The sequence below is a fragment of the Ascaphus truei genome, chromosome 4 (genome assembly GCF_040206685.1).
Source record: "Ascaphus truei isolate aAscTru1 chromosome 4, aAscTru1.hap1, whole genome shotgun sequence".
Taxonomy (NCBI): domain Eukaryota; kingdom Metazoa; phylum Chordata; class Amphibia; order Anura; family Ascaphidae; genus Ascaphus; species Ascaphus truei.
In genome coordinates this window covers 226,836,382-226,848,596 of record NC_134486.1, presented here as the reverse complement: position 1 = coordinate 226,848,596, position 12,215 = coordinate 226,836,382, and the positions used below count along the sequence as shown (strand labels likewise).

General features: G+C 38.3%; 1 protein-coding gene across 10 annotated transcripts in view; it reads right to left on the bottom strand.

Moving 5' to 3' along the window:
• Positions 1 to 779: 779 nt before the first annotated feature.
• The window catches only part of TIAM2 (TIAM Rac1 associated GEF 2), a 329,759-nt gene continuing 318,323 nt past the window's right edge, over positions 780 to 12,215 (bottom strand). For 7 of the 10 annotated variants that reach the window (XM_075596950.1, XM_075596946.1, XM_075596949.1 and 4 more), the window contains 5 exons: positions 8,579 to 8,637; positions 7,491 to 7,596; positions 6,309 to 6,396; positions 3,504 to 3,658; positions 780 to 2,112 (listed from right to left, as the gene is read on the bottom strand). In XM_075596950.1, coding sequence (XP_075453065.1) covers positions 1,475 to 2,112; positions 3,504 to 3,658; positions 6,309 to 6,396; positions 7,491 to 7,596; positions 8,579 to 8,637 — 1,046 coding nt within the window. In that variant the 3' untranslated portion in view covers positions 780 to 1,474. The remainder of the gene's footprint in view (positions 2,113 to 3,503; positions 3,659 to 6,308; positions 6,397 to 7,490; positions 7,597 to 8,578; positions 8,638 to 12,215) is intronic. The other 3 variants (XM_075596955.1, XM_075596954.1, XM_075596952.1) reach the window with 1 other exon arrangement.

The following is a 12,215-nucleotide window of genomic DNA, read 5'->3' as shown; positions in this document are numbered from 1 at the left end:
CTATAAACACTGAATAAAAAGTAAAAAAAGGAAGAGCAAACCAAAGGCAAATTCAAGAAAATTCGTTTACCCAAACTTTATCTTACAACAAAGTTTCATTCAGAAAGTATGTTGTATAGGCCGCACTACCTAATGTGTTAAATATGAGGATTTGAATACGTGATGGGTGCTGGAGAACAATGAAGAGACCCCTAATCTCTCCTAACGACAATATAGAACACACAAAGTGTTCCCCGCACTCCCAATAAATACAAGAAAGTGATAGTTGAAATACTGATGTGTATTAATGAGCAAAATAAGTAAATAACATAGAATGACACTGCATAAAGTGCAAATCACACGATGATAACAAAAAAGGGAGGGATGGTATCATTATCATGTGATTTGCGCTTTATGCACAGTGTCATTCTATGTTATTTACTTTTGCGCATTAATACACAAGTATTTCAACTATCACTTACTTTCTCGTATTTATTTGGAGTGTGGGGAACACTTTTTGTGTTCAACAAAGTTTCATTGTTTGATCAGAATTTTTTTTTAATAACATTGTCCAAGGTTTCAGGGGTCTGTTTAAAATGGATTTGAAAAAAAGTGACCGTGTTCGCATTTGCATATCATTTCCCAGAATCCATAGCTGCAGTGGAAGCATTGTATGCTAGGAGATAATGGTGAAAAGCAGTGTTGCAGACGTGTGAATATGCCCCCCCCCCTTTTTTTGTTAGACAATTCTGTTGATGGCTTCAAAGAAATAATGAGCCAAAGCAAGGTGACTTTAGGGCAACAAATAACTCATCTTTTACTGTACATGTTTATAAAGAAAATAAAAATACAACCAAACAAATGATTACAGTACAATATTTTTTATACATATATATTTATAAAGTTTAGTATAAACAGCATTTTGTGACGTACAAAATGAAATCTCTGCACTATGGTGCACTAAACACATGGAAATAACTTAAGTTTTCTTTAAAAAATGCCAGCGTTAAACCTGCTGAGAGAATGCCCTAAATGATTAAAAATCATTTTCATCTTATTGGAATTATGGGTAATATGGTATCAAACTCTTACCCATTTTTTCACATAACTTAATAAACTTGTATCTGTATTAATGACACTCAGGATTTTTGATACCTGCTCAAAAGGGTAAACTAATCACTTTACAGAATATGGTCAGCTTCATTTTTTAATTTTTTTTCCCAATCCACAATAAATTAAAATAACTTAAAACAACTCAATTTGTGGCAAAATGAAATAGTGCACAAAACTGAACAGATAAGTAGTATTTCAGCAAATTCTACTTCACGAGCAGCTTGTAATGAAAACAAACAAGAAATCTTAAGTGAAGCCAAATGGAAACACCTCAGTGCCAGTCAGCATTATTTTGTGGATCAATGCGAAGGCCCCAAAAGCCCAAAGAGTTAAACACCAAAGCAATTTTCAGCAAGTTGTACATTTCTTATTATGGAGGGAGCTAGGATTTCCCACAGTTCTCAACTGTTTCATAAAAGCAGTCTTCGTTCACTACTGAAGTTAGACTCTGAATGCTAAACTCTCTCTCCAAAATAGCATTCAAATCACTTGCACTATCAGATTGGCTGTCAAGGGATTGGTGGTGGACTTTCATGGCCAGTATTGACCCTTTATCTCTTTTTGTACTGTTAGCCTTTCGTTTAATGGGACAGAAGTGTCCCCGTACAAGTTTTGGGTGATCTTTTAGCTTAAAGCTATTCTCTGTCTCAAGTATGGTAGGCGCCACTCCTTCCTTTTCCACGTTGGACTGCTCAGAAATATTTAGCATCTGGAAATGCGCTTCAATGTCGTTTGTGGGACTATTTTTTATAGTTGGCATTCTATAATCTTCATCATCATCACTGAGAATGTCCGATTCCTTCACTGTGATGTTTGGATGATCTGAGCCACTAATCTGCTGATGTGTCACTGGAGAGAGATGTTTAGATTCCTGTAGGCTTTCGGTGGTGTGGCAACCACTGCTCTGAGTGCTGCTGCTTAAGCTGCCATCATCTGAATCCAGCCCATTCCCTTTACTCATGCTATTGTTCCAGTCGCTGCTGGGACTATGCTTCAGCAATTTTAATGACCTTGTAGATGCTGTAGTATTAGACAAAGATACACAATTAAATACAGCTAGCAGCACACTTCAAAACAGTTTTAGAAAAACAATAACAAGTTTTTGTGCATTATTGAAGGAACATATATTTTTACAATGTTGTAACGTCTCATCTTTTATGTACAATGAACATTTTGCCTAGTGATAAACTAGAAAGTGTGAATTATCTCCCCAACCTAATTGCTATGTCTTCATCGGATTATAATCAGCTTGGTGCTGGATTGTGCCGGTAAAAAAATGCATTTCACGGTGTCGCAGGCTCACTCTTGTGCAAAATGGTTAAACATTACCATTGCCGTGTTTAAGTAATGAATGCTCAAACTGCGATCGTACAGTACATTGTGCTTCAGGCTGATAATGAGCCATGAGCATACAGTGGTTCCTAAAGTATTAAGCCATTCTGACAAGGCTAATTTGAAATAAACATAGTGTTTATCTAGCATTGGCTTTTCAGTGTTTTAAGCTTTTTTTTTTTTTTTTTTACTTACATTTTATTGCTTATTTTTTTTCAAAAGTAAGAAAAAGGGGTACAAAAAGAAAAAAAGGGAAAAATACAATAATACAATGTTGCAAGTAGTTTGATGATTACACATTAGGAAGGGAATGGAGGGGGATTAGGGGTGGGGAGGAAGGGGACAGCATTTGAAACCATACAGCATAGTAAATGAGTGTCAATTCAACATAAATCACCGTGTTCACAAAGTAATCTAATCTAAATATGGGGATGTATATATCACAGATTGAAGTGAAAGAGAAGTGATAGAACAGAAGATCATGCTGGAGGGGAGGAGACTCATGGGAAATGTGAGGCTGTACTTCCTCATGGAAAGGGTGGGGGATCGTGGAATAGGTGGTGGTGGTGGTTAGTACCAGGGAGTAATTCTCACGTCTGCTTGAGAGACACACGGCTGCGAGATTCTACATCCAGTAGGTAAATTTGCAGGCTCGGTGGGCCAAGTGGTTCTTATCTGACATCTATTTATATGTTTCTCTTTTAAGATTAACAGCCACAATGTCAACACAAAATTGAAATATGTTAATTCTTCCGCAAAGTGCAGCAAAACAATAAAAAGGTCTCCCCTTCAATCCTGTACTATGCATTATGCTATATATTTTATGGCACTTCATATAATACCTGTCACTCATTTGCATCAATGCTTAATGCAATGAAGGTATTCACCATTAAATGTTTCAGGTCAGAAAGAGCTAGTTTTGTAATGTGCCACTGGCTTCTCTTGCACAAATGAGCTGCTTACTAAGAATAAGACTAATTAACTGTATGCTCATGATAATTAATTTGCAGCAGAGTGAAAAATTAATAGGTGCATACACCCACATATAGAAAAGTACAAGGAATCAGAAAATTGCTCACCTAATTTTGCTGAAAGTGGAACTCTGTTCCTTAATGGGACCAGGCGATCTTTGTACGTCTTCTCCCAAGGTATATCACACTTTATATTTCGCCTCAGGTTCTCTCTCAGAATGGAACGGATTACCTTGACAGTACTAGTCTTGCTTCCGCAATCACTGTAGTAATGCAAACAAACAGCATATCACGGGTTTTGATAGAGCAGCATATACATTGACTGTAGTTTCTTCTGACACATTGTTACCTGGTCAATATCAATTGTGTATATCAATATGTAGCTACATTCAATTCTGATCAAGACACATATTTTAGACAGTCTGACACATAATACAGTCACGTATGATCTCTAAATGATGATAAAGTTTGAATTGTATTGAAGAGAGAACAACTGCTTCTTGAAATTCCAGGTAGAAAAATAAAAAATGTATTGACATCCTTTCTAATTCAAGATGGTCCAAAGAAGCCGATCGCACCGCAATCAAGTCATGGCCAGTTTTGGATAAAACTGCTGCTACACACAATGGCCATTTTGCAGTTATCATGTGGAGATTGGAACTATCAAAGCGTTAATCATTGATATTCTTTGACATTGCATGACAGGTTTTTAGACACTTTAGAAAGTAAAATGTGACATGCTCAGAGTGCTGATTTATACAGTAGGTTCACTCTTATCCAGTTTTAACACTGATGTTTTACGCCAGGTCCATAGTAGGCACGTGCTCGGCCCGTCACGTGCGCTTGTACTTGAAGTGATCTGTGGCCTGCAGGGTTGCGTGATTGGGGGGAGGGGGGGAGGTGATTTGATTTTTCGTGTCGAAGGCATGCCGTCACGTGGGCGGTTCGCCAAGCATTGGCCGCCTCGACCCCCTTGTGCACGGTCTATGGTCATGAGCATTGTCTCCCTGCCTTCCGTTTTTGGGCGCAAGCGACGTCTCTTGAGCCGTAGCTCTTACTATGGCTGCGGCAATAGAAACCAAAACCACTTTGAGCATATTCTGTCTTCACCTGCCATTCTAGACCTTTTTCAAATGGTCTATTTGCCTTAACTTGTGGGCTAAAATAAAATATGTCATGACAAATATTTTAATCATGTCCTTAAAGGCTATAATTATTTTACTAAATCTTTATTCAGATTGTTTTCAGGTCAGTACCTTGCTTTTCTCTTTTCTGCATCTTTAGGCATACTAGAAAACTAGATGTATTTTAGTGGGATTAGGTACAATTAAAAAGCCGTCTGAACAAGATTTAGGCAATACAGAACATTTCATTTTAATATAATTGGTTTAGATTTGTCCAGGTTTGCATCAACTGCTCATCTATTATCCTATAATTTTGAAGGACATTCATCAAGGGGCTCATTTCATGCAACAAAAAATATCTGGTGGCATCACCATATACAATCCTTGTCATCTTGGACATTCATGTAAAACATAATATTCTGGCATTGATTATGGTGATATAACAAAGGGTTTAACAGACAAAATCTATTAGCCTACAATTTTAAGTGTTGGCCACGTCTTGATTACTGCTGAAAAATATGCTAGATGTACAGCCAACATTCAGTAAATAAATATGTTCTTCCTTGCCTTTTGATAAATCAAAAGTAGAAGGTGTAAATTAATCAGAGGAAGTGAATCAGTATATCATTTTCTGCCAAGTAACATAATACTCTTTGCTGGTTCTAGTTTAAATATGTTCATGTTGATAGTAATAAGAGATTTAATCAATTTGGCCCAGGCAGCCTCCAAACTTCCTGAAATGAGGCCTACAATTTGTGACTCAAATACCACATAAAAGCTTGAAATACAATCTTCCATTAATCTCACATACTTATAGTATATTTTCGACAGTCTGAAATCCTGTAAGAATAGTGACAGATTATAGATTTAGGAATGTCACACTTTGTGACATCCAAAGCACTATTACTACTTACACAGCAACCACAAATCAAATGGCAGTGCAGCTTTAAGTGGAGTTAAAAGGAGCAGTGCAAATAGCGGTTATTGCTCATGATAACTACACATAGTAGGTTTGATAGCGTCTCCAACTCCGGTCGTTCTCAAGTATGTTGAACTTTAACGTTGAGATCCACATAGGAGGTTTTTTTTTTTTTTTTTTAAATGAGTCAAGTATTTGAATTGATTTTTGAAAGTGGTCTTTGAAATACTTGTGAACAGTTTAAACAGAGACGAGTGATGTTTTAGTCCACCTATATCTACTGCATTTCGGTAGTATTACTGCAAGGTCAATACTGTACCCTCCACATCACTCAGATGGTCCTTTGATTGCAAGCTGTACTGTATGTGTATAAATCTGGTTGTGTTTGTCAGTGTACTGCAATCAATATACAATATTCAATAACCCTCTTCCACAGTCTCTGCTTAACCACCAATGACCAGAATTAAAAGCATTCATCAATGGGCTCATTTCATGCAACAACAAAAAACATAACTGGTGATCTGAGAGATCTGCAGGCTCAAACATCCCTTAAACCTGAAAATAGATCTCACATCACCATATACTGTACAGTTCATTGAACATCAATGTAAAATAATTTTAGGGTATTAATTATGGTGATATAACAAAGGGTTCAACAGTCGACATTAAATCCAGCTCCAAATGCACATTTACTCAAGTCTTCCAGCTGCAAAATTTGGGCATACTAATTACAGATTAAAGCAAAAATTCCCATCCCATTGCTTTCAATTGGATTCATTATCTTTGATAAACATGGTGCTTCTTTTTTACCAGTTTTGCCTCAGCCGAGAGACTTTAGTCAAGTAGAATTTAGCATTTTATGCCTGTTACCTGCTGCACAGCTGAAAGACTGTTTCTGGTCTTCCTTCGATTTCAGATTTCGTATGAATAAGTTCCCACATGCAGTTATTTTCTGTTCCTGTGAATTATGACAAAAACACATGGAGAAATTAATCAATTTTATATAAATTAAATACAAAATTCCATAAATAATAAGCAAGGATTGAGGACTTAAGCAAGGATGGTTATCAAATGTATAATAAATGCTTTAAGGTTAGTACAATAAATAAATCAAAACAAATAGTATTGTATTATTCAGTTTAGAAAATATCCACTGCCAATGAGAATACATTTCTGTATATTCAGAGCTTAAAGCTGCAGAATGCAAAAAAAGTTTTAGAAAAAGACACATGAAAGTCTACGCAAATTGCTCAGGAATTTGTTCCCCCCCTCAGTTTTGCTCAAAAAGTACAAAATATGCATTACATTACACAGTATGCAAAACCATAATTTGTTTTCCAAGAAATGCATGGTGAAAGATCTGAACATGTATTTTCAGTTTGAAACAGAACAACAGATTGCAAACAAAATATAAAAATATGCAAACACTGAAAGTTGCACAAATAAATATTTGCAAGTTAAAATAAATGGTGAAGAACGAGGCGGCTGCTTAAAAAGTATCAGTATACAATTTTATATATATATATATATCTATATATATATATATATATATATATCCTGCTGTTAAACACAAACTACGTAGAATAATCATACTGCCACCGTGGATTTTATCATTCCTGCCCATGAATTATAAATACATGTACAAGCTATGATTAATGTATTTTTTTCTTAATGCAAGTGCAGCATTGTGCATAACATGAAATATGAATTCCTGCCCTAAATAACGTAAAACCACACAATCCTGGAAAACGGAAAACGCCATAATAACTAAGCAGTCTTCTGCCATATGATACATTCCATTGCTTAAAGACACCGTATAGCCAATTCAAGTCAATTGGTTGCAAGGTGTCTTCCAGAGCGGGAAGATGTCTTATGGCAGAAGACTGCTTAGTAAATATGGCCCACAATGACGTGTCTAAGGTCACAAAGCTGGCTACTGGATCTGAACCAGGTTCACCCGCTCCAAAGCCATTGTATTTCCCAATACGTCACTGCTGCTCTACTAAGAATTGCTGAAAATACAATTCATAACATTGTTTATTATATAATTACCTGCTGCGTTGCCGAGCCTGACCTGAAGAGCAGACAGGGGAATCAGCCAGCGGAATTTAAATGGATCCATATCACTATGGCTTTGAGCAGCACGTGGGTTTGAAGTCTACAGAGGAATTGAAGATGAGACCCATCAGCTCATGACAATAGGGACAATGTGAAGCATACGTCTAAAGTGACATCCGAGAATTGAAATGATTGGAAACGTAACCATTTGGGTGTTAACGGCCAGGTGACATTCAATCTCCATTTCAATTAACAGGCGGGGCCGTTAGCACCCAAAATATGTATTTTCTGTGTCGACTATTTATATATATATATATCTAAAAAAAAATCTATGAAATTTCGGTTTTTCTGTTTCACAAGACTAACGTTACATTTTCTGGATACGGTTCATATGTTTTACTGAACATCTTCATGACTTTAATATGCAACAACATTAGAATTCTTTCACAGGATTGCTAAAGTAGAATGTACATAACAGAGAAATCGTTCACTTTTAGCAAAGTCCGTTTTATGCCTTTCTGTTGAGATGAAAAAGCATCACAATTGAATGTACAATAATCCTGCCAGTATGCCAATCTTATCTTCTTTCATCTGCAGCCTACTTTTCATAAAGACTTGATTACAAACGGTACATTTGTCTGTGCCGCCCACACACAGAGCTGCATGTTTTAGTTGTCTTCCTTTGCTTTAGCATTCAAAGCTGCAGTGTGCGTACGTGTAAGAATGTTAACGCAGGACTAATGGAACATGTATTTAATAAGCACATTGGACATTCTATTGAGTAACAGCACCAGCCTCTACAAAAAAGGGAATTACACATATGAAACTATACAACCTCTTCTTCGTGAAACGCATGTGCTGTATTAGTTAAACTATATTGACTCCTAACCTTCTACTGTAAATTGTAATGTACCTTACACATGCATATTCTAATCCAATTCAAAGCTCCTTTTATGACTTGTTTCACTAGATTTTCAAGCACTTTTTAAAATCCATGATGGGTTAAAAACACAGATTTAAAAAACAAATAAAAAAAGAAACAGCCCGGGAAATAGGGTCTTTAAAATAATCACAACACTTACTGCTTTCTTTTTCAGCTTGCAGTTTTCCTTGTGCACCAGTATTATTGCCCTTTTAAAAACTAGAAAGAAGGGGGAAAAAATTGTTTGTGGCTGCATATTCTTGAAAAATAAATACTTAATGCACTGCAAACACATGTTAGTTTACCACATACATAATCCTTACTTAAGAGGCTGTGTAGCCTTTTCTTCCCTGTGCTGGAGAAAGGTTTAGTTGATTAGCGTCCGTTAGCATCAATGAAATTGAGCTGTACAAGCTGCTTTCCTGTGCTGAGAAATAGTACAGCCTGTACTATTTCCCAGCACAGGAAAGCCGCTTCATCCTCCAACGTAATGATATATACGACAAATAAAAATATCACTTGTGAGCACATTGACATGACAGGTCAGCAACCCTGCTTTTCACCATTATCTCCTAGCACTGGGGTGTGCAAACTATTAGAGCTGCGGCCCCCCCCTGCCTTCTACTCCGCTTGCTTGCGCCCCCCTCACCTCTTGTGCTGGCCTCAAATGACGCAGCGGGGTCACGTGATGTCACGCCACGTGACCCCGCGGCTTCATTTGATGCTGTGTTGCCATGGCGACGGCCATGTGACGTGATGTCACATGACCGTGCGGTTTCATTCGACGCTGCGTTGCCATGGCGACGCGTCACAGCAGCCTTCAGAAGCAAGGTAAGTTGAGTTGCAGAGGCTCCACGTGATCCCCTTGCATTTAATTTAAATGCCTTGGGGAAGAGCGCGGGGCCTCTGCAACCACCGCGCCCCCCAGTTTGCGCACCCCTGTCTAGCATACAATGTTTCCACTGCAGCCAGGGATCCTGGGAAATGACATGCAAATGAGCACACTGTTTTGCTTCAAATCCATTTTAACATGCACCCCTATTAGCTTATGCCTGCCGTATTACACAGCTTTTCAGCACAGTCTGGATTCAAGAAGTAACCGTCAGTAAATTTCAGGACAATAATAGCTTAAAAAGGCCAAGTTGTAGGACAATAAATCACTGTAAAAATTCCACGTGTTTGAGTATAGACAAAATATATGATGAATCACATGTACCATATGAGAAAAGAAGTATTCTAAACTTATCATGCCAGAAGCTGCCGATGCTTGACAGCGAGAGCCTGTTAAATCTCAAATTAGAGCCTCTTAAATCTGTTAATTTGAACTCTACATTGCTTGAGGACTGACAGCCAGAGATCAAGCCCTATAGCATCAAATATAAATGTATGTGCAAACAATATGAAAAATTAGTGGGGAAAAAAAAAATGTTAGCAACTAAATGAAAAAAAAAGTGCTGGAAATGCCTGGGAGGAAATTATCCCCAAATCCCCGCTGGACAGGATCCACATAATGTATAGATAAAGATACTATCACACAAAATACAGGATAAAGTGATCACATATATATTGTAAAAAAAAAAAAAATGAATACATCACCACCACAGACAAATATAATATAGAGGTGTAGGAAAGGACAGCAGCTGGAGAGAGAGAAAAAATCTAACGCCTTTCTCAAGTGCAATCACCTAAACATAGCCTCTTAAATCTGTTAAATTAAACGCTACATTGCTTGAGGAGTGACAGCCAAAGAGCAAACTCGTTGGCACCATCTGTCAACAGAAGGGTTCATTTGAGTCTGGCCACTAGAATGCTAATCAACACCAAGCTCCAATCAAGTGATTGCAAGGACACATCCAAGTGTGAGTCAAAAACCTTGATGAATGGTTTATCATTTGATTGCAGGTGTTCCTTGAGTAATTTTGTATTTAGTACCCATTATTCATTGGATAAATTCAGGCCTTATTGTGTTTCCTGCATTCATCAAGAATACAGTATTTTATTTATATTCCGGTCTTAACATTGGAGCCAGCAAATGCTCATTTGTTGCCTATTCTTAAGGAGTTGGCGCAAGTATAAAATGTGTGTGAGGATCAAAAGTACATCTATAATGTAAACATAAGCGCTAGATCTGTGTCTGCAGGTACCACAAACCAGGGCAAGTGGATCTGAACTGTGGCTTATCAATAGTAGCAGAGCAACCACAGGTCAGAAACAAAGTCTAAATATGCAGCCCATATACAGTAAGCTGGTAATCAGTCTGTCCTTCTTGTTATAGAAGTCTGTGGGGTAGCAGTGCCGCAATCTGCTGCAGTCATGCAGGCTGGGAGATCTATGGGATGGCAGCTCTGTAAGCTGTCAGCTGATTCTTAAGCAGGTACCCTAATATTCCTGTAGTTTCAGTCTTAAAGGAGAAAGGGACTGCCTAAACCACACCAGTGGTAACAGCACAACAGTCCAGAGGAAGAACCACAAATATACAGCACTACTAATTAATTGAATTACCACTGTGTCACTGTGCAAGGCTACAAAAGCCATAACAACCCCCAGGATACACTGTCAATTTTTAGGACCACATTTGTGGAAGTAAAAAGTCCACTGATCAATCATTCTGCCACTGTGTCAGTGTGTAGGGCTACATGAGTCTCAGACTGGAGTGAAGGAGAATCCGGCGCCACTGCAGTGCAATCCAAGCAACTTCCGGTACACAGTTGAAGAAACATTATTTTGACAGTACACATAGAGAACCCAGGTTACACCACAGCCTCCCCCTCAACGCGTTACTATTAGTGGTCTACATTGCCCTGCCGCACTCGCTCTCATTGGCTGTATTGACACTCATGGGTGCCGGAACTGCTCACCTGAGCACAAGACAGCATCCCTGCTCCTACAGGAGTCTCAGATTTTAATGTACATCCTGCGAAAGGGGAAATCCGCACAGTTGACCGATGATTGATTGTAATTCATATGGAGTACGGCCATGTGGTACGAGCCACGTGGTATGTCTAGTGGTTGGTGTATAGTTATTGCAGACAGTTAAGGTCCCACTAAGGTGACACTACAGTAACTAAAATGTCATGAGACAAGTAAGGTGTACATCTGAACCGTGATCATTCAGGGTAACAGGAAAGTTTAACTAGGGTTAAGAAAACGAGAGAGCTAGACTCATGTTCACGATGATCACGGTTCAGATATTAGAGAGGGTTGGGGTTCATTACAATGCATCCGATCTCAGACGCACTATTAGAGAGGGTTGGGGTTCCTTACAATGCATCTAATTTCAGACGCGCTATTAGAGAGGGTTGGGGTTCCTTACAATGCATCTAATCTCAGACGTGCTATTAGAGAGGGTTGGGGTTCCTTACAATGCATCTGATCCTAGACACTATTAGAGAGGGTTGTGGTTCTGCAGAATTTCACAGTATAATTATAGGGTTCCTTAACCAAAAAAAAGGTTGGAAACCACTGCTGCAAATAAATTTAGACCTTGTTTCTGACCTGTGGTTGGTCTGCTGCTATTGATACCGCCCCCCTCCTCCCCCCCCCCTGCTCCAGTTCTGACCCCCCTGCTCTGGTTTGTGGTATCCTGCAGACACACATCTAGCACTTATGTTTACATTATAGTTGCACTTTTTAATCCTCTGTGGTTGTAGTGTTGACAATTATCATTACACTAATTGATAGGAGAAGGAGTGGCTCAGTGAGTAAAGACACTGACTGGCACTGAGTTTATATATATATATCCTAAATTGTCACAGTGCCAGCTTCATATAACTTTGGTCAAATCACAATCTATTTAT